This window comes from Epinephelus moara, chromosome 19, assembly GCF_006386435.1.
Source record: "Epinephelus moara isolate mb chromosome 19, YSFRI_EMoa_1.0, whole genome shotgun sequence".
Lineage (NCBI taxonomy): Eukaryota > Metazoa > Chordata > Actinopteri > Perciformes > Serranidae > Epinephelus > Epinephelus moara.
Window position 1 is genome coordinate 7,834,421 of NC_065524.1, and position 26,459 is coordinate 7,860,879.

Genomic DNA, 26,459 nt, shown 5'->3' on the forward strand with positions numbered 1-26,459 from the left:
TGTTTCGCCAACTGCTTCTTTTCATCTGCCAGAAAGAAGCTTCACTGTGAGAGTGTAACACACACAGGGTTTATGGTCAGCACCTCCCTGAGCAGAATCAAAACTGTTTTTGTTACAGTCACAGAGGTATAAGTATTATACAACCCAGATCAAACAGTATTATGATTTAAATATCACAGGTAAACATTTATACAGGCCCATTTGACCAGATACAGTGAATACCAATCATTGTAAAGCATGTACAAGTCAATTCAGCTCATATTCATAGGATTAACTGTAACACTACCCAGTTACAGTATGTTTTACCAAATAAAGGTCACAACAGAAGCAAAGATATGCAGCGTGTAACAGTTTGGTGGCTTGTGAGGAACGTTTTTAACATCTAAATGGTTTGAGTAAACTTAACACAAGTTTTTGAGTTTTTTTAAGTTATTATACTGTTATCAAAAGTGATTGTAATATGATCCACATGCATATCTTCGATACAAACTAATATCTCCAACAAATACAGAAGAATCAAACAGTACAGTTTCACTAATCCCTGCTGAACAGGTGACTGAAAGTCATCTTGGTGTCCTGTCGTCTTACAGTGAGGAGGACAAACGAAGGCCTCAGGGGACTGGTCCACTTATTGTGCGAGAGCTGACACACAAGCAGGGGAATATGGGTGTTCCCCTTCCCAGAGGTTTAAGATGTCAGGGCAGTGCGTGGTATGGTGAGGTGGGCCATTGTCCCGAGTCCCAGGGGTGGAGGAATCAAGACAGAGGTGGAGGAGAAGGAAGCGAAAGAGGCTGCTTGACAACACAGGTTCGATTCTGCAGAGAAAGACTACGAAAAGGGGAGCGATCCAGAGGAGGGGAGCTGGCACTTTCTCCCCCACCAACGACTGAGAGACCACCAGGAGACGTGGAAATATGCGGTGAGTGCAAATCTCTGCTAATGTATGCGGTACTTTTTATGTCTTTCTTGTTTATGTTGTTGGGTTGTCTTTTAGTGGTGGTTAAAGACATTTATGTCTCTTTAGAGTTGTCAAATTATCATTAAGACATTTTATGTGACCCTGACCTGAATGTTATGTTCTTAATATTTTTATTGATCTTTGTTTCATTGTGAATTTTTCTAGGATTGAAACTGAGCATTTAGATGCATATGGCTCATTCATGGCTGTATGGATCTGCTGTATGTCTTAGTGATATAATTTTGTCATTCAATGTTTATCAAGTTGTAGTTATTTAAAAAATATTGCTGGCTTAAAGTTATTTAATTGTCATGTGTGGTTATGTACAAATTCCTTTCATTTGTTTTATTTACTGATGGATTAATTTGTTCATTTGTGAATCTACTTTTTTTCCCCCTATAGTTACTTAGTGTTCATTTAGTATCAGTAATGAATTGTTTTATGATTGCCCCTATTACATTTATTATCATTTACCCATTTATCATTTGTTATCATCACCCATCTTGTCATTTTTGGTTTAGTCCAACTGAATTCACCTGAGCAATGAAAGAATAGCAAAAATGGCAGCAGGATATTTATGTGTGATGTATAATTTAAGACAAAAAAAAACCCAACATAGATCATATATAGCGTACGTTATTAATCCCTACAGCATCAGAGGAAGTATTCAGATCCTTCACTTAAGTAAAAGTACCTTTACCACACTGTAAAATTACAAGTAAGTCCTGCATTGAAAAACAATGCTTCAGTAAACATATGTATGTAATCAGGAAAATGTGCTTAAAGTATTAACAGTAATAAAATGTCTCCTGTGAGTGTTATACTATTATATATCTAACACTAGGTGATACATGCAATCTTGACAAGCTCTCCAGACCCAAGGGACCCAAGAACCAGTCGGAACATATAAGAGGTCCTTTATTCCCTATGCCACACAGGCAATGAACACAGAATAACTATCAGAGAACACTATCTATCTATCTATCTAAAAACAGGAGTTTATTGTGTAATTGGTTGAGGTGGAGCAATTTTTTTTATCTTGAATCAGACTGTAACTAATGATCAGTTTTATTATAATTATATAACTGTAGGGAACCACTAAATATTTTTTGTATTTTTGCCTGAAATGATGACCTTAAGTGTAAAAGTTTGCCATTTCACTTTCTGTCAATCGATTAATGGACTAATCGTATTAGCTTATATATTCATTCTTAATTTGTTTTATGTGCAAAAATGTAATTTGTAAATAGTAAGTAAGCCTGTCACATAAATGTAGTGAAGAAAAAGTACATTTTTTATTTATTTTTTTTTGGGTGGGACCTCTTTTTTAGGTGGCTAAAATACATTTTGTTCCTCACCCGTCCAATCCAGTACAACACTTAGCTTTCAGGTTGGACTCCAACTGACATCTACTGTACATAATACACTGACTATAGATAAGTACGTCATACAACCTCACTTCAAAACATCTGAACTATCTCTTTCAATAGTTTAACATTTTGAGAAATACACTGATTCACTTCCTTCTAAAGTTTCATTTTCAGATGTTATAGATAATTCTACAGCAAGGTTAGCATAGCTTAGCTTAGCATAAAGACTGGAAACTGTGGTAGGCAGCTAGCCTGGCTCTGTCCAAAGGTCACAAAATAAACCTTCCAGTATCTCTAAGGCACACTGATTAACATGTTTAATGTCTCAAAGAGTAAAGATTTCCTCAAGTTTCATATGTTTTCTAAAGGATATACAGTAAGTGTTGCTGATGGTGATGGACATCATGGCAGCTGACGTACCCATATCTGTCCTAGTTGCAGTCCCTCAGGGAGGCTTGATGTGATTTACAGTCAACAGTTCTGCATTTATGTAATGGGAGTCTGCCTCAGTACTGTCACTGTCCATCCAGAGCCTTCTCCTGAGACACAGACAATAGCCCTGCATGGCCTGGAGGGAATATTGACATTTAGATGGTAACCTAATGAGAACAAACCAGGACTGTTGTCATTATTCTCATAATTCAGCTTAACTACTTCCTCGAGCCATTGCCTGTAAAAAATATTGGGATGACTGATAGGCCTGCATAGAGCATTGTGGGAACAAATTTTGAACCAGAGCTGTTTGGTGTGTCTTCAAAACACCTGGATTCAACTTAATTTCAGACTTCCCCAACAAAACTGCAGAGGAAGGAGGTTTCTGGAAAGCTTTTAGACTTCTGAAGAAGGGGTTAAAAAAATTCTCCAGTTGGTGCCAGTGGTGGACTAGAGTCACATGACTTGGACAGCTTGACGACATGACACGAGATTAAAAATGTGTTATTTAACAAGTGTGCCATGAATCAATTCATTACCCTTTCTTTTATTAAATCTACTACTATTCCCAACAAGCTGACACTTAATTTCCCAGATCCGCTTTGTTTAAACCAGTCCAAGAGCATGTGATCAAGTTGCAGGAAAATAAAGATACATAAGACAGAAACATACAAAATTCATTCTTTTTTGGTACTTAATAGTGCTATATGCATTATGCTATATGAAAACACAATGTCAGCACTACTTTTTTTTAATGATTAAGTTCAGTCACACTTGTTTTAACAAACTAATATACATTTTAAAAGCAAATTAAATATAAAATAGTTCTGCATTACTCTGGTAAATTGGCATTACATTTGGTGAACATCGCATTATGACTTGTTTAGGACTCGACACTCAAGTTTAGGACTTGGGACTTGACTCAGGACTTGCTTGTCTTTACTTGGGACTTGACGTGGGACTTAAGTGTAGAGACTTGAGACTTACTTACAACTTGCAAAACAATGACTTGGTCCCACATTTGACTTATGCTATAGTTCATGTATTCTTAAATCCAATGATTAGACCTTGGATCCAAAGAGTCCCACATGGTGCTCACTAACAAAGCTGTGGTCACTTCACAAAACTCTAGTGAAAACGAATGCTCCTAAAAGTATTCCAATAATCTAAAAGTCTAATTTTATTGGCTAAACTGGTCACATCTAACACTTAAAACCTACTTTAAAACGTCATTTGTGCTGAGGGGTAAAATTAGACTTTACTATTTACATTTACATTTTCTGGGGCATTCAAACATGTTGTACCAGTGTTTCCTGCAGTTATTGTTAGTGGCACAGAACAGCTGCACATATTGTACCTTTGAAGCATTTATTTTTTTCATCAAGTAGAAACAATGGGATAAATTGAATCTTTCAAAAAAAAAAAAAAAAATGTTTTATTTATTTAAAAGATATGCAAATAGATATCATTTTCAGGTTTTACAGCCTCTTTCATACTGGCAGTAAATGATATGGCTGATAAATTACCACTAATTCATAAATTACCAAAATTAAATAACCCTATATTTGAAAATCATATATATATGGTGGTGAATTGAGTAAAATATTATCTATATCAGCACACTTGATCTGAATAATTTGCGATGTTGGAGAAGTTAAAACAGAATGACAGTAAATGACCCCTATGGGTGGGGGTGAGTCAGGATAAGACAGTAGGTTTAACTGTGTTACACCAGCTCTAACAATAGATACCTGACCATTGTTCAGGTGGATGAAAGTAGGCTGCGGAAACACATAGTGCAGTAAGACAGGTAACATATACTTTGCAATTAGGTCAAATCAATACTCTACTTCCTATTTCAAGAACAGAGCTGGGTAACGTTTCACTCGCACAGATACATAATCCTCAAAACTGATGCCGCTGCATGTTGTTTAGAATTACATGCTGTGTTATTTGATTTTTACAAAAAAAGTGTTACAGCAACTGCAAACTGAGCAAATCTCATGTCTGCTTACTTTCGCAAGGATTAAATCGATCTTTTCTCATCTTCACCTATATCTTGTATTTAAAAGATAAAAAATACGAAATACGTAGAATGCCTACTATGTTTCTGATTTTCTTTCCTTTGCCCACACAGGTTTCCACTCCTGTGGCTGATAAGTCTTTTTGCAGTGCTGGAATACTGCAGTGCAGGTATCTTACCTTTAATGAAACCATCTTTGCTGCCTTAACTAAACACACAGACAGTGACATACATTCCCTAAACATATTTCTTAAAATCGAGGTGACACTTAGTCAGATTCAGTGTTTGTCAACCTCCTCTCTCTCACTCTTGTTCTTTTCAGTTGCAGACCTGAAGGAGTGTGAGAAAGCAGGCAGCAAGTGCCACCCTCACGCTCAGTGTCTGAAGGTCAGAAGCAACTTCACCTGTGTGTGCGGCATGGGTTTCCAGGGCGATGGCCTGCTGTGCAATGACATCGATGAATGTCTCAGTGGCCTACACAGCTGTCACTCGCAGGCCCTCTGCAATAACACCCTGGGCAGCTACAGCTGTGTGTGCCTCGAAGGATATGTTGGAGATGGCACCAACTGTCAGGACATCGACGAGTGCCAAAAAGAAAATGGGGGCTGCCATGCCAGCGCCCTCTGTACTAACTATGAGGGTGGGCGACAGTGCCAGTGTAAAGTCGGCTTCAGGGGCAGCGGCTTCGAGTGTGAAGATCTTAACGAATGTGCTAACCAAAGGATCTGTCACTGGAACGCCACCTGCACCAACAACCCTGGCTCCTATGCATGTACCTGTAACGCTGGCTATAAGGGAAATGGAAACTACCTGTGTCTTGACATAGACGAATGTTCAGAGACTCCTCATGTATGTTCTTCTTCACTTGGCTACAAAGGCTGTAAAAATTTGCCTGGCACCTACCGCTGCACATGCAGCACTGGCTTTGAAAGTAACGGGCAGAGCTGTGTGGACATAGACGAATGTGCAAGCAACATCTGCAGTCTATTTGCAGATTGCGTTAACACCATGGGGTCATACAAGTGTACCTGCAATACTGGTTTTGACGGCAATGGACTAACCTGTGCAGATATAAATGAATGCAATGTGAACAATCAGTGTGACCTCAGCGCTACTTGTATCAACAGACTCGGAGGTTATGAGTGCTCCTGTTTGGGAGGTTTTATAGGAGATGGTCGAGTGTGTGAAGATGTTAATGAGTGTGCAACCCCCAATATCTGCCCTTCTACCACTACCTGCGTCAACACCGGGGGGTCATATTACTGCGACTGTGGCATCGGCTTCATCTTCAGCAACTCCACGTGTCATGACCAGGATGAGTGCACAGAAGGGCGTTGCAGCCCCTATGCAATCTGCACAAATACACCTGGCTCCTTCTCTTGTCAGTGTGCATCAGGGTACAGGGGGGACGGCTTTACTTGTGTGGATGTGGATGAGTGCTCGTTGGCTAAGCAGTGTCACACAGATGCTCTTTGCATTAACCTTCCTGGCTCTTACAACTGCACCTGTCAGGTGGGTTATTCCGGAGATGGGGTGATCCGGTGCAATGATGTGAATGAGTGTCTGGTGGATAATGGAGGTTGCAGGAACAAAGCTACATGTGTCAACGACCAGGGTTCCTTTTCTTGCCTGTGCCAGCCAGGCTTCATCTTGATTAATCAGACTCTTTGTCAGGATATAGATGAGTGTAAGGAACCAAACAATCCATGTGGAGTGAATGAAGAATGCAAGAACATTGACGGGTCATATGAGTGCCCCTGCCGGGTTGGTTATTACCGCCCTGCCAGCAACATGGACTGCGTCGATATGGACGAGTGTAAAGACAACCCGTGTCATGTCAATGCCACATGCCTCAACACCATAGGGTCCCACACTTGCACCTGCAAACGAGGTTTTTCAGCAAATGGCACTCAGTGTGAGGACATAGATGAGTGTTCTGTGGAGGGTACATGCCACCCACGAGCACTGTGCACCAACTTCATAGGGAACTTCTTTTGCTCCTGTCAGCAGGGTTTCAAAGGTGATGGTTTCTCCTGTCAGGATGTGGATGAGTGCCGCCTCTCTAATACCACTTGCCCAGCCTTCTCAGAGTGTATCAACTCCCCTGGAGCTTATGTCTGTTCATGTTTGAATGGTACAGTGGCCTTTAATGACACCTGTGTGCCACCAAGTCCATTGTGTGACCCTGCCTGCCACCCTCATGGCCTGTGCCACCAATCACCTGCTGGATACCAGTGTGTGTGTGACCTGGGTTACATGGGTGACGGGCTGACTTGCTCTGACATAGATGAGTGCCAGAGGGAAAACATTTGTCCTCAAAATAATACGGAGTGTATGAATGTCCCAGGATCGTTTTCCTGTGTCTGCAAAAAAGGCTACACTCTCAATGGAACACAGTGTGTTGGTAAGACAGGTCTTTCTTTGTTTTGTTCAGAGAAATCTATAACTTGCAATTGTGCCCCCAGAAATATTTCATAGGGGTGGCCAAATGGGGCAACTGAAATTTTGGGGTGGCACACCTAAACAAAAACCAATAACTGAATTTCAGGGAATTCTATTGTGCTCTTTGGAGGTATATATTACGTTATAGGCTGGTTAAAAAAGATGTCAGTATGAGTACTAAGGAATCACTAATATGTGCAAATAATACATCATTAATAATGGAAATATCAATTATATTCTCTAACATGTGAACATAGCAGAGAGCAGAGTAGAGCTGCTGTCCACTGTTGCCCTGAGTTTTACCCAATGCTGTAGGATAATATTCATTTAAGGATAGGGAGAGACATATGACAGATGAGTTTCCACACATCTTAATTTGACGTGACAGTACAAGAGTAAAGAGTTTACCTCTTTTTCTAAAATTCTGACATATTTTCCCTTCTCTCCAGAGCTACTCTAATAATGCATTCTCCTCTGAAGCAATGCTGTTAAGCTTTATTATCTCCCTCTCCCCCCCCCCACCCCCTACGCTCCCAATTGTCCATCACCTCTGTAGATGTCAACGAGTGTGAGACAGGGCAGCACGAGTGCAGTGAGTTTGCCCAGTGTATCAACAACAAGGGCAGCCATTCCTGCTTCTGTCTCAGTGGCTTCACAGGTGACGGGAAAAACTGCTCTGGTATGTATCAATTCCTCATTATTTACCTTCTATTGCACCACTTGGTTCTTTTGCCCCCATAAGTGAACTCCCCTTAAACACCATTTGGGGCTGTTTCCCTGACACTGTCCCGTTTTGGATAAATTATAGACTTTGATGAGTGCCAAGCCCAAAATGGAGGATGCCATCCAGTTGCCAGCTGCACAAACACACCTGGATCTTTCTACTGTGCCTGCCCAACTGGAATGCAGGGCAGTGGCTTTGAGTGTGAGGACGTGGACGAATGCGAGCAGAACTCCACCCTGCCACATAACTGCAGTGCCCAGGCTTTGTGCCACAACACAAACGGGTCCTACATCTGCCAGTGTCTGGATGGATACCAGGGTGATGGCTTTGTTTGTGAGGATGTGGATGAGTGTGAGCTGACCACAACCTGTAGCAGGAACATGACTTGCAGCAACAGCCCTGGTTCATACACATGTTCATGTATCTTGGACCTGGTGTATGACGTGGGCACATGCGTGAGTGAAGACACCTGCTTGAATGCTAGTGACATCTGCAACCCACTTGCCAAGTGCCACAAATACCAGGGTTCTTTCTACTGCCAGTGTGAAGATGGTTATGAAGGAAGTGGTATTGAATGCAGAGATGTAGACGAATGCGACAAATCACAAAATAAAACCTGCCCTGCCTTCTCCTACTGCTTCAATACTAATGGCTCCTACATCTGTGACTGCTGGGAGGGGTTTCAGGAGAATGGGACACAATGTCTGGACATAGACGAATGTGGGACAGGGAACTTTACCTGCCCTGACAATAGTACTTGTACTAACATAGAGGGAAGCTACGAATGTGCCTGTGACCCAGGCTTCACAGGCAATGGCTCCCTGTGTTTGGACGTAGATGAGTGCTCCCTTGGCATCATCCAGTGCCCTAAATTCTCCAACTGCCTAAACACAGTTGGGTCTTTTCTCTGTGGATGCTGGGAAGGTTACCAAGGCAACAACAGTTACTGTGAGGATATTGATGAGTGCCTGGACAACTCTACCTGCCCTGAGCATAGCACATGCATCAACACCAACGGAAGCTACCTGTGTATTTGTGATGTGGGATTTTCCAGCGTGGGTGACTTGTGCGTGGACATAGATGAATGCAATGACATGGAGCAGGGGGAGCTTTGCACCAATGGCACATGTATGAATGCTATCGGCTCATATTACTGTGAATGCATCAAAGGATTCTGGAGTAATGGGACCGAGTGCAAGGATGTAGATGAATGCTCAGATTCTCTGAACTCTTCAGTGTGTCAGCACCATTCAACATGCATCAACATCCCTGGGTCTTACCGTTGCCCCTGTAATGAGGGGTTTATCCTGAATGGTACTGAGTGTCAGGATGTAGATGAGTGTAATGACCCATATGTCTCCCCTTGCCCTGAGCACTCAATATGTAACAACACAGCAGGGTCCTTCCTCTGCCCATGTTCTCCGGGGTACAAACCCGTCAGCATGGGTTGTGAAGATATCGACGAATGCCAGGACAACTCCACCTGCCGTTTTGACCAGGTGTGCACCAACCTGCCTGGAGCATACAACTGCTCTTGTCCACCGGGGTATCATGAGGAGAAACAGGCATGTGTCGACACCAATGAATGTGAGAATTCACCTTGCCACCCCTCGGCACGGTGCTGGAACACCCTTGGCTCCTTTTCATGCCACTGCCCAATTGGCTTTGCTGGAAATGGCTCCTGGTGCAAAGATGTGGATGAGTGTGTCGCCCTGTCCAAACCGTGCCACCCTCTTGCTCACTGCCACAACACTCCAGGGTCATTTGTATGTGTGTGTAAACCCGGCTTTGTGAGTATAGGACCACTATGTGTAGACTTTGATGAGTGCCAACAGGCTAATGGGCAGTGTCACTCTGCTGCAACCTGCTCCAACCATGCAGGAGGCTTTAAATGCTCTTGCAGTCAAGGCTGGAATACTACCAAAGACAATGGTCATGGAAAAGGAGGATGTGTGGACTTTAATGAGTGTGCTTACCCCATGGCATGTCCTGGGCAAACATCCTGCACCAACCTGCCAGGGTCTTACAACTGTTCCTGTCCCGAAAACAGCACAGTGTGCAGAATGATTACTCAGAAGGGTTGGTTATGTCATTTTTACTTGTTTTTTTAATTATTATGAATAATTAGGTGTAGTACTTATTACTTTTGCCAATATTTTCTTCAAATGTCACATTGTTGTCAGATGAAAACCCTGTATCTCAAAAATGTTTGATGACCTGTGTAGAAACTATGCATTTTGGGGATCATCCCATTTGTAAGTAGTCTCACATACCACACTGATGTCCACACTTTGTTTTAGTGCAGTGCCAGCACTGGACAAACGTCTAGTTGAACCTGTTATAATTCCACACTAAGGAAACAAATGTTCTGGGTTATTTGTATTTCTTTACACCAATCACAATGATTTAGGGGGCACCAAGCTCTGTGCCCTTGCACAATAATGTCGATAGATAGCGGAAGATGAGGAGAATTCTATGTGAAATAGATAGTCAATGGCAGGCTTATGAGAACAGCCCATTGCTCCACTGGCCCAAAATTTTGAAACCTCTTTAGCCTGAAAAATGTCCTATTGGCCTGTTTGTCCAAAAATACACACTCCCTGTGGTTAGACAACCCCGTCACCAGAAAAATGTTGCCATTGTATGTTTCTAAACCATGGATATGTTACATTTGTCTACAAGGCTGTGGTGAATATGTGGATAGGTTTAGGCACAAAAAAAGAGGAAATGGTTGTGTTATGGCCTAAAACACCCATGTTTGGTGGCATAAAAGTGACTAGAAGAGCAGGGAAGGGTCGGTGAAAAACACCTGGGGTCATGGTTCAAACACCACTGAGAAACATCATGAAGGGTTTGTAAAAACACCTGTGATTGATGGCTCATATACAGCTGGGAAACTGAAACTAACTGCAGGGAGTGTGTTTTTGGAGAAAAGGGGCTGTGGAGCAATGGGCATTTGGTTTCAGAATAACGGGCTGTGGGTGAAATGGGCTTTCCATTCAATGGGACATTTTTCAGACTAAGGAATTTTGTGCTGTCAGAGCAACGGCATGGTACCATGCTTATACACAGTCTTCATCCTGTGAGTCACATTAATTTGCAAGTAACTTAAAAATGGTAAATTTCATCAAAACATAAAAACTAGAGAAACATGATTTCCATAATTGCAATAATTAGCAAGCCCCATTGATCTAGCTCCTGTGTACTGTAAAGCTAAACTGGGCTCACACTTTTTCAAAAATACACTTGGATAAATTATAGTAAACACAGAATAGGACTGAATTAATTCTAAGGCTACTAACATAACCTAATCAACTCACAATTGATGTTTTGTTCACCTCACTGAGTGATAAGCTAACGTTACTATAAGAGAGCTGCATTTTATTAAGTCTGCTAACAAACTTACCTCCGTCCATGATTTTTCTATTTATGGTGTCAAATGCTTCCTCACATTACATCTCAGGTAGTTTGGTGTCATCCAGCACAGCGTTCAGTGCAGCTTGCTAGTTTTCCCCGTTTTACGTTAGCAAAGATTAGAGCAATAGCCCAGCTCACACAGCATCAGGGGACGCAGAGTGACAGTGCTTTTTTTTTTCTTCAAACAACCCCTACTGAAAAACAAGGCACAGCCTAATGACCTTATACACTTTTAATTTGGAATTTGAACTGATTATTACCACTACTATATCTTTTTTTTCCCCTCCAAATTTTGAATAACAAGTGACAGCTTAAACATTCAGGTCAAATGCTGGTAACTGATTTCATTGATGACAATATAATGTAGCTATGTTTCGTTTTGCCACTGATTAAGTCTCTGTGCTCCCCCATAGAAAGCAGCCTGTACCCCTTTGGAGCAGAGGTGGGTGATACAGACATAAAGATGGACACAGAAGATGGAAATTCCCCATTCATCACACTACCAATGCGTTTCCCCTTCCTGGAAAAGTCATACGCCAGGATTTATGTGAGTTTCCAAGACCATTTATCTACAACCCTAGAAAGATGTCAGAGAGTGCATACTGCCAAAGTTGTATAATCCTCTAAAAGTGTTATTTTGAAATTGTGGAGAATATTGAGTTATGATTTGCGTCTGAATCCAAATGTCACATCTCATAAACTTTTAAGAAATTCCTGGATCCACAGCAAAGATGAATCACCTCTCTTACTTTCCAGCAAATTTAACAATAACTTTACAACAGCTGTAATTAAAACATCGCCTTCTTGGCAGAGGTGACAGTAATGCTCAGTGGAATATAACAGGATGCTGCATAACCGTCATGAGTTTGATATTTGATAGCAATGCAATGGCTTACTACAATCTACTGTATAAATGGCAGCATAATATTCCCCAAAGTAAATGTGATCTGTATGGGACTTACATGTTTTGCTTTGCTTAGGGTTTACAGCAGTGAAATAGTGTAGCAGTAATTCACACAGCTTTTATGATGAAATCAGAAAACTATAATTAAATTATTTTTTTAAAAAGTTAGAAAAAAGTGATGGTTTTGCGACAGAAGATGACAGTCAAACCTTCTGTTTGCTATCATATCTGTATTTTCCTTTCCTTCCTCAGTTTTCTGACAATGGCCTTGTCCAGTTTCAATCTGTGGCTGAGAATGAGCAGTACCTGCTCCCAGCTCCTTCAGCAAGTGGCTTCCCCGACAACATGAAAGCGTCTCTACTGGCAGTGTTTTGGGACGATGCTGACCTCACCCATGGGGACGGACGGCTTCTTTATCAGGTTAGATGGAGGAGGACATTGTCTGGCTGGAGTCAAAATGAGATTGGAATTTGTTTTCGTTATTTGTTCAGGTGAAAGGATAAAGTAAGGAAGACGAAGTCATAGACCGGCCTTATCTTTTTTTGGATAGAGATGCAATCAACAAAACAGGCTGCCTGTCATATCTAATGGTTTGATAGCTTTACTCTGCAATTCATGTTTTATATTACTTCTCCTTTGGTTTCTTTTGATCTTTCAGGAATACCATGAGTTAGATATGTCAGATGTCTACTCCCAGATAGTTTTTAACCGCACAGCAGAGGAGGTGACAAAGTTTGAGGAGCAGAGAGGCAAGCCAGCCTTCACCCCTGCCTGGATCCTCAAGATCACCTGGGACCATGTGATGCCCGTCTCCTACCAGAAGATCAACTACTCAGAGGTAAAGAGATTTAAATGCAATCAGATTTTTTTTCTCTGAAATGCCAAACCAAAATTACTCCCACTGGTTATTAGATACCAGAAATGTTGCAACACATGTTCATCAATATCAGTAACAGGCATACATTTTCCACTGGCTTGGTTGTTCTATGAACAGTTTTAGGTTTCTCTATCTGGCATAAATACTGTAATTAATATATATGTTTTTTGTTTAATCCTGGTATATAGTCCTGATGATGAAATGATAAGAAAATGGCTTACTAAATATGCATGTCCTGCATAGCATAATATATTCCCACTCTCATTAATGTCATTATAATTCAAAACTCTGTCTGACTGAAGCACTGCCTTCCGCTTACTGTTAATCTGTTATGTGCCAGTGTCAGTAAAAGGCGTGATGGAGCAGGAACTGTTACTGTTTGCTTGCATGTTTGTCCTACTTTATATGCTATTGTTATATGCAGTGTGAACCCTTTTACCATAAGCTCAAAGAAAGCAGAACTCATAATTCCTGGAACACTTCTGCTTTTTTTTGTTAAACTCTGGTGCCACCTTGGGGCTGTTTCACCTGCAGGGCTCAGATGCACAGTGTAGAGATATCTGCTGCCACTTGTCTATTGAATGCCTTCTTGCAGTCTTATTTTTTTGTTTGAGGAATTGTGTAGTGTTAAAACACTGACAGATTAAAATCAAAATTAAATAATTGTTTTAGTTCATGAAGATCTGCGTCTGAATGCCAGTAAACAAAGATTATGTGGCTTTTCTTTCACTGTATTTAATAACTAAAACAGTTCTGGTTTGTCATCATCAGACGAACACATTCCAGGGTATCCTGACCACCGACGGAGCACGCTCCTTTGCCCTCCTGCGATACGGGGAGATGCTCTGGGGTCCTGGCCAGAGGCAATACCATGACGCTCTCATCGGCTACACAGATGGAAAATTCTCCCACAGGGAGCTTACTGTACCCCCAGATAACCTTTTCGGGCCTGGGGGCAGATACAGGCCACAGCAGGTGAAAGGGGTCATGGGGAAGTTAGGTCAGCAGGTGTATGATTTGACAGGGCCTCCCGGGTCAGACGTGGATTTCAGTATCAGGTGCCAGTCGTGGGCGATGAAGGAGCCTGACCCTGTTAAATGGACGAACGAGTTGTCTTCGTGTCCCTGTACTCGCACACAGGCTCTAGAGGACCTGTCGTTCATGCAGGATACTGCTGATCCGGGCTCGAGGGTGAAGACGCTGAGGGGTCAGCGGTGGGGGGGCGGAGGGGGGCACGTCTTTCAGTCCATCCTGTCCAGCAGAGATGGTTCAGGGAAGAGGTGTGTGTATGAACCAGATGGTCCCCTGCTGGCTGGGTACAATGAACGCTACTTCTCTGGACACAGCATGCAGAAACATATCGGTAATACTTGTGATTTTCTATTTTTGGTCAAATCCAACAAAAAAAAAAGTATAAACAAAAATGTGTGTATCTAAAGGAGCTGTACCTGTACATTTTACTTTATAAATGCACAGGAATTTAGTAAATTCTACAAACTATTTTGAGAAGTAGTTTTCACTTTATTTTTCACTTTCAAATAGGCAGATAAAAAGCGAATCATTTTGAGTTACTGTAGCAATTACTGAGTCAGTAAGATGTTAGTGCCTTGCTCAAGGACAAAGTAAGATACATGTCTGCAACCTTCTACTTATATTACAGGACAGTATATCTGCTAATCCATGCTGCCACAGCCACTTGCCTTTTAAGTATTAATTCAAACTTCTCTCTCTAGATGGTGATCTTCTGCCATTTCAGTGGTGTTGTATCGAGTCTCCTCTCTGCCACCTTTACCTCAACAAGAGACCACTGGACCGTTGCCAAGGTTACAGCTGGGCCAGCCCTGGCAGCTGCACTCCGGCCAGGAAGGCGACGCAGGGTGTAGGTGAGGGATTCTTCCCAGTAAACAGAGCAAGAAGAAGATCACATACTGTTCCATAATCAGTGGAAGTGTTTGTTATTTTCAAGCATCCAGTCCATAGAATGTATAAAATAATAGACACAGCCACAGTGATGTCACCCCTGCTTTGTGGACTCCTGTTTTGAAGCCTCAAGTTGTGACTTTTCGATTGTCCCCATATTGGATTTTGGTGCCAGAAGTGACTGTATTTGAACAAAAGGGTGGAGCTAACCCTGATGCTAGCTGCTACCTTGGTTAGGACAGTGCATTTACAACTATGGGTGACTGGGACAATGCCAGTGCAAAACCCAAGCCTCCAAGCCATCCAGTCCTCTGGGGCTGAAAAATGAAGCAAACAGGCAAGTGTCAAAAACAATTCTTTGAATGCCACTTCAGGCCAAACTTTAAATGCCAAACCTTACAGCAGGAAGAAACATGCTTACAGCCTGGTACAAAAAAAGCTGTTTTTGGTCCCTATAGCTAATTTAAACATTCATGACAAATGTATGAGGAGTGAATTTATGTGTAACTCATCTGTTTAAATGTCTTTAAGGCTTAAAGGTATGTATAATTAAAGCTGCTACAAGGAACTTTTAACTGGATATGCAAAAGTCTCTCGTTTCTGCTGATGTCTGTGCGTGACCTACAACAGCAAATGAGACCATCGGTGTGAAGATAAGCTATTTCTATATAGTGTATATCCATACCTTTAGGAAAGTGTGTCCGGGTCCGCACCAGGTCGCTTCCAGTACGAAACAATTTACAGCACTCAGACGGCACACGTCATCTTACCCAGCTGCTCACATTTATAGTGACTCTTATAAATAGTCGCTATTCCTCCTCCTCGACCCGACGTCCGCGGGGAGTTAAAATAGCAGCAATCATCGGGTAAAAGTTCTGTGAAAGCACTGGACTCACCAACAGTCAGCCACGTCTCAGTCACACAGAGAAAATCCAATCCTCGGGAAGTCAGGAAATCCTTCAGGATAAACGTTTTGTTCGCTAGCGATCTAGCATTTACCAGCCCAATCCTGGCAGGAGCCGGCGGGTCCACGGCGTTAGCTGTCCGGGGAGCCACACACAGAGGCCGCAGGTTGCGCAGATTCACCCCGCGCCAGCGGGGACGAGGAGAGCAGGGGCCGCGGGGCTGGAACACCTCATCCGGGCCGACGACAGGTACCAGCCAGGCGTCGACAGGGTCCAGCGAGTGCCGAGAAATAAAGAGGCGAGGCACCGCTCCATACTCAGTCCAAGAAGCCGTGGAAGTGCTCGCCAAACAGGCCTTCAGCCTTACCAGCCGACCGCTGCGTTTACCCCGGCGGCGGTGGCGCTTACGCCGGAGAGGTGGAGCTGGGGCGCGGCAGAGGTGAGCTGGGATCCCCGATAGGAGCGGGGGCAAAGTTTTCCCGTCTTGTTGTTTCATTCATCCCCAAAACAAACACATGCGCGAGCCAGGTAAGCGTCTTTACGACAATACACGCTAGAGCTCATGGGAAATGTAGGCTTCATTCCGGCAAAACACTACCGCTTTTGTCCACAGGGTCGCCAAAATCAACTCAAAATGAAAGTTCCTTGTAGGGGCTTTAAGAACGGGCCACCTTGAGTAACAGGCTGACTGCAGTTAGTGTCCTTGGCTTCTCAGTCAGCTCCACCCTGTTGTCCAAATATGGTCACATTGGCTCCAAAAAAACAAAGATGGTAACAGACGAAATGCCAAACTTAAGGCTTTTATACAGAAGTCCACAAACCAATAGGTGATGGCACAGTTGCTACATACAATATTTTATACAGTCTATGCAAAAGAAACAGGCTTAAAACCATTTTTAAAAATGTATCTACCATAAAAACTGAGTATCCAACTCCTTAGAACAGTGTTACTCAACTTACAGCCTGTGGACCAGATTCGGTGCCAGATGGCCCACTGACCATTTTCTAATTGACAGTGAAGTAAATCAATTCATACTGAGAATTTTTTTGTACTTGGAATGATAATAAGGTGCCAGATTGCATAAAAAACATCCTCTAAATAGAGCTTTTTTGTAAACAAAAAAAAAAAAAAAAAAAGTGCCAGGGGAGGATCGACTATAGAGGTCCTGGCTAAGCCTCGAATGTCCCAAATCCTAGACATGCCTATCCGTACACCTGACATGTGGGGCTGCTGCAACTGGATTTGCCTCTTGACACAGATGAGTTAGGACAGCAAACGTCAAAAGGTTGAAACAGGCAATTCATTTATTTTATATACTGATAAATATAATTAATCTTTGTTTATTAACTGGCCGCTGGCTTCTCGTCATTTTATAAAAGTGATTCTTGGAGAGAACAAGTTGAGAACCCCTGTCATAGAGGGTCTTTCAGTATAACCAAACATTTTAGAAGACTTTTTTAGGCAACCAAAATGTCTATAAACAGGTTTATTTTTGCTGTAAAGTTGGGCATTTTAACATGGGCGTTAATGGGGACTGACTAACTCTTGAAATCAGCCTCAAGTGGCCATTTGTGGAACTGCAGTTTTTGACACTTGGGCACTGAGTTCATTTTTCAGCCCAGACATTGTCGCTAGATCTGGTCATGATAGCAATCTGTCCATTCCCAGAGAATATGCTTTACCTTTTTATCAAAGAGGACCATAGTATGATGAATTTAAATTATTTCTCAGAAAACCTCTTTTGTCCATGTTTCCTTTGCAGCGATGATGTACGGCAGCCTCCATTTCATCACCTTCGATGGGTCGGAGTACTCCTTCAAGGCCCTGGGAGAGTTTGTGATATTGCGTCTCTCCTCCAGCACCGGCTCTAATATCTTCACCCTGCAAGGACAGACTGACAAGCTACACACAGACGCAAAGGGGATCACTGAGTTCCCAGTGGTGGTGCGCATGGCTGCCTTCCACCAGGGCATTGGCAAGGTCAGGATGTTTGTGTGTGTTATGGGAAGACAATGTAACTGTGTGTGTGTATCTCACAGAGAGAGAGTTTGTGTGTCTTAAAGGATTGTTGCATTTAGAAAAATAAGCATATTCACTTTGTTTCTGAGAGTTAAATGATGAGGTTGATGGCATTCCCATGTATATATGTGTTAAGTAAGGAGGTGGAGCTGGGAGGTAATTAGCCTAGCTTAGCATAAAGAAAGCAGGGGAACAGCTAGTCTGATTCTCTCCAAAGGTCAAAAGTTTATGCTAAGATAAGCTAATGTCCCCCAGCTTTATACTTGAATGCACTTTCTGTGATTTCTTTTAACGTTTTGGAGCACGAGATGGGTGCAATTTTATGTAAAAGTCAATAACACCAGTACAGAATCTTACAGTTTAGACAGTCACAGTGATTAAGTTTCTTGTACTCTGCAAAACCTATCTATCCAGTTATTAAAGCAGGCTAAATAAATATTGTTCATGGATTTTTCTCAGATTGAGTGGAGATGTGCAGCGAAAGGAGATGGATTGCATATTTTTGTGGATGATGTTGAGGTCCCGGTCACTGTTGGTAATGATCACCGCACACGTTTGACATTCAATCAAAAAGCTCAATTGGGAAAAATTAGCTAATTATTAAATCCCATCTACAGAAGTATGTATTTAAGGCATTAATTACATAACAAATATGTCATGACTGTCCTTTCAGGTGTGGTGCACGTAGGTGAGAAGGACTTCGCTGTGCGCTGTATGTCGGTGAGTCGCTGCGCAGCAATTTACGCTGGCGGTCTCCACGTGGTGGCATGGCGGGTTGCAGGTTACAGTCAGCTGGCAGCCATGGTGGAGGTTCCTCAGACCTTTTACAACCGCACTGTGGGTCTCATGGGTCTCTGGAGCTCCAATCGCACAGACGATTTCCTGATGTCGGACGGCAGGCTGCTCCTCTCAACGGACCTCAACCCTCCCTCAGAGGAGAGACTGCACCACTTTGGCTTGTCCTGTGAGTGGACTGTAGATCAATACAGTTACACAATTTACTTGTACTTAAAGAGAAAAGTGGAGAACATTTTTCAAAAATGATATGTATATATCGTATAAATAATGTGTATTGTAATAGAATCAGGGTTGCCAGACTGATGTAGTAGCTATTTGGCTGGATAGATCCTAGAGTCTTTCTCTTAACCACACTATAGGAGAAGAGCAAAAATAAGAAACATAAGTAAAGCCCAGAAATGAATGAGTATGAACAAAACAAGAACAAATTGTAGATACAAACAAAAATAAGAGAACATTTGTCTGTATATTGCTTTCTGCATGAGGCTTGGGGTGGGAATCACCAGAGGCCCCACGATATGATATTATCACGATGTTCGATATTGCCATCATCTAGGCAATTTATCCAGTGTTTTGCACAACTAGACCTGCCCCAGTCTACATCTATCACCATCTCTGTATGCATATGTATGTGTGTGTGTTTCTAGGGGCAGTTCCTGTACCAGAGAGCCTGTTGTTCTCCCCACCTCCACTGGTTCCACTGGAGCCTGCCTCCTCCAAGCAGCTGCTGGAAAGCGTCAGTCCCGCTGAGGTGGAGGAGCTGAGGAGAACCTGTGAAGGCAGCATGCAGTGCGTCCACGACACCATAGCATCCGGCAGCTCTGACCTGGGCCTGCAGACTCGGGACGCCAAGAAGCAATTCCAAAATCTGGCTCTGATCTATGGTACGATGGCTGCACTATTTTGGAAAGGTTTTAAGTCTTCACAACTGACCTGTACTAATTTGATGTGGTCTGACTGTGTCCGCCAGGTAACATGCCTCCCATAGTGACAGAGCCCACAGTGATCCACTGTAAGGTCAACTCCACTGTCAACATTCAGATTGTGGCTCAGGACCCAAACGGAGACCCCATCACCTACTCGCTGCTCCACCCCAGGCCTGCACGGACTTCCATAGGCAGCGGTGAGACACACACACACGTTTTCCCCTCAGATTTTCATACCAAAGAGAGCCCCCCCTCCTCCATCGACGTTACAGATGACGTTACTGTTGACATTTGTTAGTGGGATGGTGAGCCTACTGCTGTAGCCAGCAGTTAAGTCTTTCAGCAGATGGGACATTTCAGAGCTGAATCAGAGGATGGGTCACACGGAGATAGACACGCACATGCAAACAGAACGCACAAAAGACTGGCAGAAAAGGATGACAGGCTGTTTTTAATAATACCACTATAAAAAAACACTGCTGTAAATGTAGAATTGTATGTTTTTTTCCACTTATTAAACCAGAGGAAGACAATGGTATAGCCTCTTAAAGGGAAGGTTCACCCCAAATACATGTTTTCCTCTTACCTGTAGTGCCGTTGATCAGTCTAGATTGTTTTGGTGAAAAATGCAGAGTTGGAGATACCACCCGCCAACTGTATCACCTGGCAGAATTATATTTTTGATTTTGGGATGAACTGTCCTTTTAAGAATGTTACGTACACAAATGTGTATGCGTATGAATGACCCATGTGCTTTCCGCTCAAGGTGACGGATTCCTGACATGGACCCCCCTGACCACACAGCCTGTCCAACTGACCATCAGAGTCAGTGATGAGCTCACCAGCTCCCTGTTCACCCCCATCCTGCGTGTCTGCAACTGCCTCAATGGAGGGACCTGCCAGTATGACAGCATCGCTGAAAACCATCAGCAGGGAAAGTTCCAGGTACTTTCTTCAGTTGCCGTCATCACTCACTCTATTCATCATCAGACATACAGCGCTCCATTTGAAAAATTGCCAGTTTTCGTTGCCCTTGAACAGGAACAAGCAGGTATAGTGCAGACAAAAGTCATTTTGTGCTCAGAGGATTCTTTATTTGATTGATTGATTTGTTTATTTGAGTGTCCTGCACCACATAATAACAGCCAAGATGGCCACATGACAAATCATGATATACAGCTCCACAATTTTAGAAAGAGAACATCTTAAAACATTCAATATCCATGACAGAGATTATTCCTGTTATGATGAATACATTGTTGTCATAGTTACTGTTTCCTGTTAAGTGAACTGAATGGCAGCCATCAAAAGAAGAGCTCACAGTTCTCGCATAAATGCCTAAAAATTCAAAGCATTTAATTTGTTCCATTTATCCACTGAATTTTTGACAAAGTTTGGGTATGATAGTAATACTGTACACGTGTTAAGTGTAAAAAAAGCAAGTAGTAGCAGTGCTGGATTAATCTCAGATAAGTTTTCATAGAATTCACATAGTAGGCGAGCACTCGCAGATTTTCTTCTCACATATGACTTTTTACTAAATGAAAACTGAATTTCAGGTATTCTGTGTTGTTGTTGAAGAATGAAGGCTTGTTGAAAACTATGTCAACAAAAGAGTTAAGGAATCACATACTGATATACTTTGGTTTCTTATTTTACAGATAAGATTACTAATTACTTGATAAACCAAAAAGTGGTACAGTTAACATTTGAGTTACAATAATCCTTTCAATGTGTTATGTGTCTCTACATGTTAACCAATTCATTGTTCTTCAAACAGTCTGGTTGTCCTTTTCCTTAAAAAAAAAAAGTTTTAATTTGAAGGAGTATTTTCAAGTTTAGGGGAGACTAGTGGGCAGAATCCATTTTCATTCAGATAGCTAGAGGTGGAAGTTCAAGGGAGTTCATGATTGGTACCAGTGGGTGCCTTAGGTTGTCTAGTTACAAGATGCCACTTTCTCATTGAGAGCACCACAGCCTCTTAAAGATAGTAATGTCGGCCTCTTATTATTTTCTCCAGAGGGGGCCAGTGATTGTGTAGGGGTGGCTATGGCCCTCCCTTGGGGACATCACTGAGGCTCCAAGCTAAAGTACAGTATTAAAAGCCCCACTCTTTCTTTGAGAAATTAGTATAGAGATGTCCTACTTCAAACCAAGGAAAATGAATCATTTTACAGGTTCCTTGCTTTAATCAGATTCCCTAAAATCCAAGAAAAGAAATGCAATCGACTTCATGCACTAGCTGTATATAACCTGAGATGAAAAGCCGGAATATTGGCCTTTTAAAGAAATATATATATGTAATATCAATTATGTATGTAACATATATATATATATTATTAATGATTATTTAGAATATTTCTGTTACATTTAAAGTAATGACATTTTTCTGGAGGCCAACCCAAGTTAGCGGCGTCCGATAGTCTTATTAGTTAGCAACCATATTTTTGAGACACACACAAATAGGGTATTTACTGACGTATTTTATGTCAAAGAACAAAACGTGAAAGTCTCTTGTGTTAACCACAGACCTTATTTCAGGCATCTAACCAAAAACCCGTTCAAAAAACCCACTGACTTCAAGACAAGGGAACCGGGAGTCCAAAAAAACTGACTCATTTCCGGGTTTTAGGGCTCAATCCTTGGGCATTCTATTTAGGCCTGTTCATTTCCTATGCCATATTGACCTGCTTGCATGGCATATGGGCAGCTTAAATAAATTTCCTGTTGCATGATTTCAGGAAGTGCATCTGACTAAATTCAGTTGTTTTAGTTTATTGTAAACATTTGGATTCTTTCTGCACTGTTGTTGTTAAGTCCTCACAAATTCCTCTCGACATATTTCCTGACTTCACAATGTCCTCCACCAAAGTTCGTAAACTAAAGCTGAGTTTGGGACGAGTAGTATCTTTTTTGAATGTATGTAATATTTTAGTCTGTCTGTTTCTCCTCCTTTGTGTTCATTATTCTTCGCTCTCAGGTGGTGGGGTGCCTGTGCCCAAAGGAATTCAACGGAAAGTTCTGTGGGAACACCGCAGACGTATGTCGAGGCAAACCCTGTTTCCGAGGGGTGCAGTGCCAGTCAGAGTCAGAACCCGACCACTTCACCTGTGGAGAGTGTCCCAATAATACTGTCTCTGGGGGAAAACAGGGATACAAGTGCTTTGAGCATGGTCTGTGGCACTTTGTGTGTAGTCACTTATCATTCTTAGAGAAAAAAAATGACCCCATACATTATGATTGATCTTAATCTTTCTTCTCTGTATACCTCAGACATGTGCATCCCTCCTTTCCCCTTCCCCTGCCACGAAGATGCTGACTGCCTCAGCACGAAACAGAATTTCACCTGCACGTGTAAGCCTGGCTTTACTGGAGACGGACAAAACTGCACAGGTACTGAACACCCAACACTTAAACAAGAATGATAACACATTTATTTACAATGTTTCAGCAGTCTTCGTCTTTGTATTTTAGATATCGATGAGTGTGCAGATCTTGCGACCTGTCCCAATGCAAAGTTTGAGTGTAAGAACAAGCCCGGCTCTGTCGATTGCTCCTGTAGATACCAGAAGACCAAGGACACTGATGGATGTGGTATGTGTGCATAATCATACACGTTCACTATCATTTAGCTGGCAGCTGAATATCTCATTTCAATAATTTATGGTTTAGAATATATTATATAATACTAGACATACTGTACAAGCCAAAAGTCCTGGTACTTACTGTAACTTGACATGACTGTGAATGGTGGGCATGCACAGACTGTACTTGACTGGCATTGGCCACACTTGTCCTAATAGTTTTTTAGGGTGCAGCAGCTTTTACTGTTATGTTAAGTGCATGGATTTTGGCGACCTCGCACAATTTCCATTATTCATCCTGTAAGATCCACAAAATCCCAGTGGAAATCCTGAAGTTAACACTTGTGTGCACAGCTCCACTTGACCTCTCTTGAAGATGTTTTTCTGTCTCTTGCAAAACTAAACTTGATGCAAACAAAAAATATTCCAACAGCAATTGCCGCCTTTTATCTGTGCATTGTAAAGGTCCAAAACAATGCCAAAAAGTTCCTCAATGCAACTGCAAAACTGCCAGCAGCTTACTATGTTAAAGTGTTTGTTAAGTGTTAGACAATTGCTGGCTGGTCTCAAAGGACTATGCATGTATTAAAAGGTTTTGTATGCAGCATCAATATAGCAGCAAACCACAATTTGCTATGTAAAGATATAGTGGAGTAATGGTGTTCTGAGCAGAGAGTGAAGTCACACCATCTCTGTGTGTGTTGTAATCCAAGCTTCTCTGTCGTTTGTTGTGGTAGCCAGTCCAGCCACGCATACATGCTGGAAAATTGTTGAATCCCTGTGTGTGTATCAGACTGGATAGCTAATCGCCAATCCAAGAAACAATTGGCTATCAACCAGACAAAGCTAAAGCCTCTGGGGGCTACAGCCAGTATTTCCGGCTGATCCAGCGTAGCCAGCAGATATCCTTCTTCTCCCATGCACCAGTTATTTCAGCTTATCTCTATTTAAAATCAGCTAACCACAATCACTTTGCACTGCACTTATACTGGCAGTTACCGATGATATCGGGATGGCTTCATCGCACACCTCCGGTGCCCACCTTGGTTTACACCACTAGCTCTGTCAGCATTGCTGCTGTTTTAGCACTGTTTATTAAGTTAGCACTGTTAGCTGCTAGCCACCAGCTCAGACACCTGAGAAACAGGAGCAGATAATCCTAGCCCAGACTCTGAATCACAGATATGCTCTGAATGTTATATAGAGCTCCTTTAACACACAGTATTAAAATATAATGGTGATCACTGAGAGTACATCTTATTTGAAAATATTTTGAAAATCATAAAATGTATTGAAATATCAAGAGAAATAATAATAATGTATATTCAACACTGACCTGAGCCAAGGTCTAGTCAGTCAAATAACCCAAAATTTCGATGTAGTTTGCTTACCTGAAATATGGACGATGATGTGCAGTGTGGCGGGACTCCTAAAATGGCCACACCTACAGTATATATTTAACGCTTACCACAGTGCTAGTTTGTGTATTTCTGAAACCTGTCATTATACTCTGCAACAGAGTGCACATGTCCAGTGTGTCATCTGTGTATTTAATGCAGTTCTGAATGATGTGTTTCTCTACAGGGGACTCTGCCAATCCTCCAGGTAATGCCTCCCATATGTTCTCTCTATAGCTTCATTACCTTCATTTAGCTTTGCTTCCTCTGGTGTTTCCATGGTAAACATGCCCATATATGGTAATAAGAGGTCATCACACAGCTGTTGCTGCTGTTCTGTATCTGCAGGGTGTAATGTGTTCAACGTCTCTGTGGGCTGGACGAAGAACAGATCTGATGGACTCAAACAGGTGTGTGCATGTGTGTGGGGGGGGGGACGTGCCACTGATGACTTGGTAACATGTAAAACGTAAAAGTAATAATGTAATTCAGAATATAAAAACAAAATTATACACTGCATAATGACAGTCTCCTTCTCTCTCAGCTGGTGGACATCCTGTCGATGGGTTTCCAGAACAAATTCTACAACGCCAGCAAGAAGGATCCAGTACAAGGCTCCAGTCCAGGTGTGGCCGAGTATCGTATCAACGTATCCAGTGACACACCCCACTGGTACATCAGAGAATACCTGGTCAGAGTCAGCAGCCACTATGACATCAGAGCTGTAGAAGTTGATGGTAAAATACTCATATTTTTCAGTGGTTTTCACTTTTGTTCAACTTCAGCAGAATAACTGTTACTAATATTATATATTACAGTGTTGCAATTTGCCATAGTTATGTGATAGTGTGGTAAATTATCTTAAATCTCTGCTTTCCTTTGAAGGGATAGTTCAGATTTTTTGAAGTGAGGTTGTATGGGGTACTTATCCATAGACAGTATATTACACATAGATGTCAGTCGACACGCTCCCAGTTTGGATGGGTTGGCAAAGAAACATATGCTAGCCACCTAATAAATCTTTATCAGTTTAAGTGTACGCTATATTTAGAATGTTTTTACAGCTTCATCTTAATGTCAGACAGTGATTTTTGATGGGGAACTGAAGCAGTTATATCGCTCTCTGTAAAGCCAGACTCCATGGAGAAAACCAATGATTTACCATAGTGGAACACTACCATCGCCTTGATCAGTTAGTTTGTATGTGTTATTGTCGGCCTTTGGTGATTATAAGACTTGGTTCGGATTTACCAAAGTCACACAATAACACAAACAAATAAACTCATCGAAGCAAACTGATACTGATTTTTTTTCTAGGCGGGATTTTTTTAGGTGGCTTAATACATATTGTTGCTGACCCCTCCACAGCAGTTAGTCATTTAGCTTTAATGGCAGTACTCCTGCCTGCTTCTCCAAACTGGAAGCATGCCAACTGACATCTACTGTATGTAATACACTGACTACGGATAAGTGCCTCATACAACCCCACTTCAAAAAACACCAAACTGTCCCTTTAACTGGCTGACATACCACTCACTGCTAAGCTTTGCCTGGGAAAATGTAAACACAGGCTCTTCCAGTCTGCATGCTGTAAGTTGTTTCATCTGATTTCGCATGGAATTGGACAACTATACAAGAAATAGCCAGTCTTCTTGCTGATGGTCTTGTTTGCTTATGTAGGTCATACAGAGGAATCAGTATTAAAGTGAGACTGTTTCATAACCAGTTAAAAACTCCTTGTAGCTGCTTTAAGGTATCGAAT

At 42.0% G+C, this 26,459-nt stretch overlaps 1 protein-coding gene across 1 annotated transcript in view; it reads left to right on the forward strand.

Annotated features, from left to right (window-relative positions):
• The first annotated feature begins 783 nt into the window (after positions 1 to 783).
• The window catches only part of si:ch73-105b23.6 (mucin-like protein), a 31,736-nt gene continuing 6,060 nt past the window's right edge, over positions 784 to 26,459 (forward strand). The window contains exons 1-21 of the mRNA XM_050071805.1: positions 784 to 919; positions 4,898 to 4,953; positions 5,106 to 7,187; positions 7,782 to 7,904; positions 11,780 to 11,913; positions 12,523 to 12,690; positions 12,929 to 13,108; positions 13,919 to 14,510; positions 14,881 to 15,030; positions 17,736 to 17,953; positions 18,452 to 18,527; positions 18,666 to 18,956; positions 19,438 to 19,674; positions 19,761 to 19,913; positions 20,483 to 20,661; positions 22,697 to 22,889; positions 22,990 to 23,109; positions 23,191 to 23,310; positions 24,885 to 24,905; positions 25,046 to 25,107; positions 25,242 to 25,434. Coding sequence (XP_049927762.1) covers positions 915 to 919; positions 4,898 to 4,953; positions 5,106 to 7,187; positions 7,782 to 7,904; positions 11,780 to 11,913; positions 12,523 to 12,690; positions 12,929 to 13,108; positions 13,919 to 14,510; positions 14,881 to 15,030; positions 17,736 to 17,953; positions 18,452 to 18,527; positions 18,666 to 18,956; positions 19,438 to 19,674; positions 19,761 to 19,913; positions 20,483 to 20,661; positions 22,697 to 22,889; positions 22,990 to 23,109; positions 23,191 to 23,310; positions 24,885 to 24,905; positions 25,046 to 25,107; positions 25,242 to 25,434 — 5,353 coding nt within the window. The 5' untranslated portion in view covers positions 784 to 914. The remainder of the gene's footprint in view (positions 920 to 4,897; positions 4,954 to 5,105; positions 7,188 to 7,781; positions 7,905 to 11,779; positions 11,914 to 12,522; positions 12,691 to 12,928; positions 13,109 to 13,918; positions 14,511 to 14,880; positions 15,031 to 17,735; positions 17,954 to 18,451; positions 18,528 to 18,665; positions 18,957 to 19,437; positions 19,675 to 19,760; positions 19,914 to 20,482; positions 20,662 to 22,696; positions 22,890 to 22,989; positions 23,110 to 23,190; positions 23,311 to 24,884; positions 24,906 to 25,045; positions 25,108 to 25,241; positions 25,435 to 26,459) is intronic.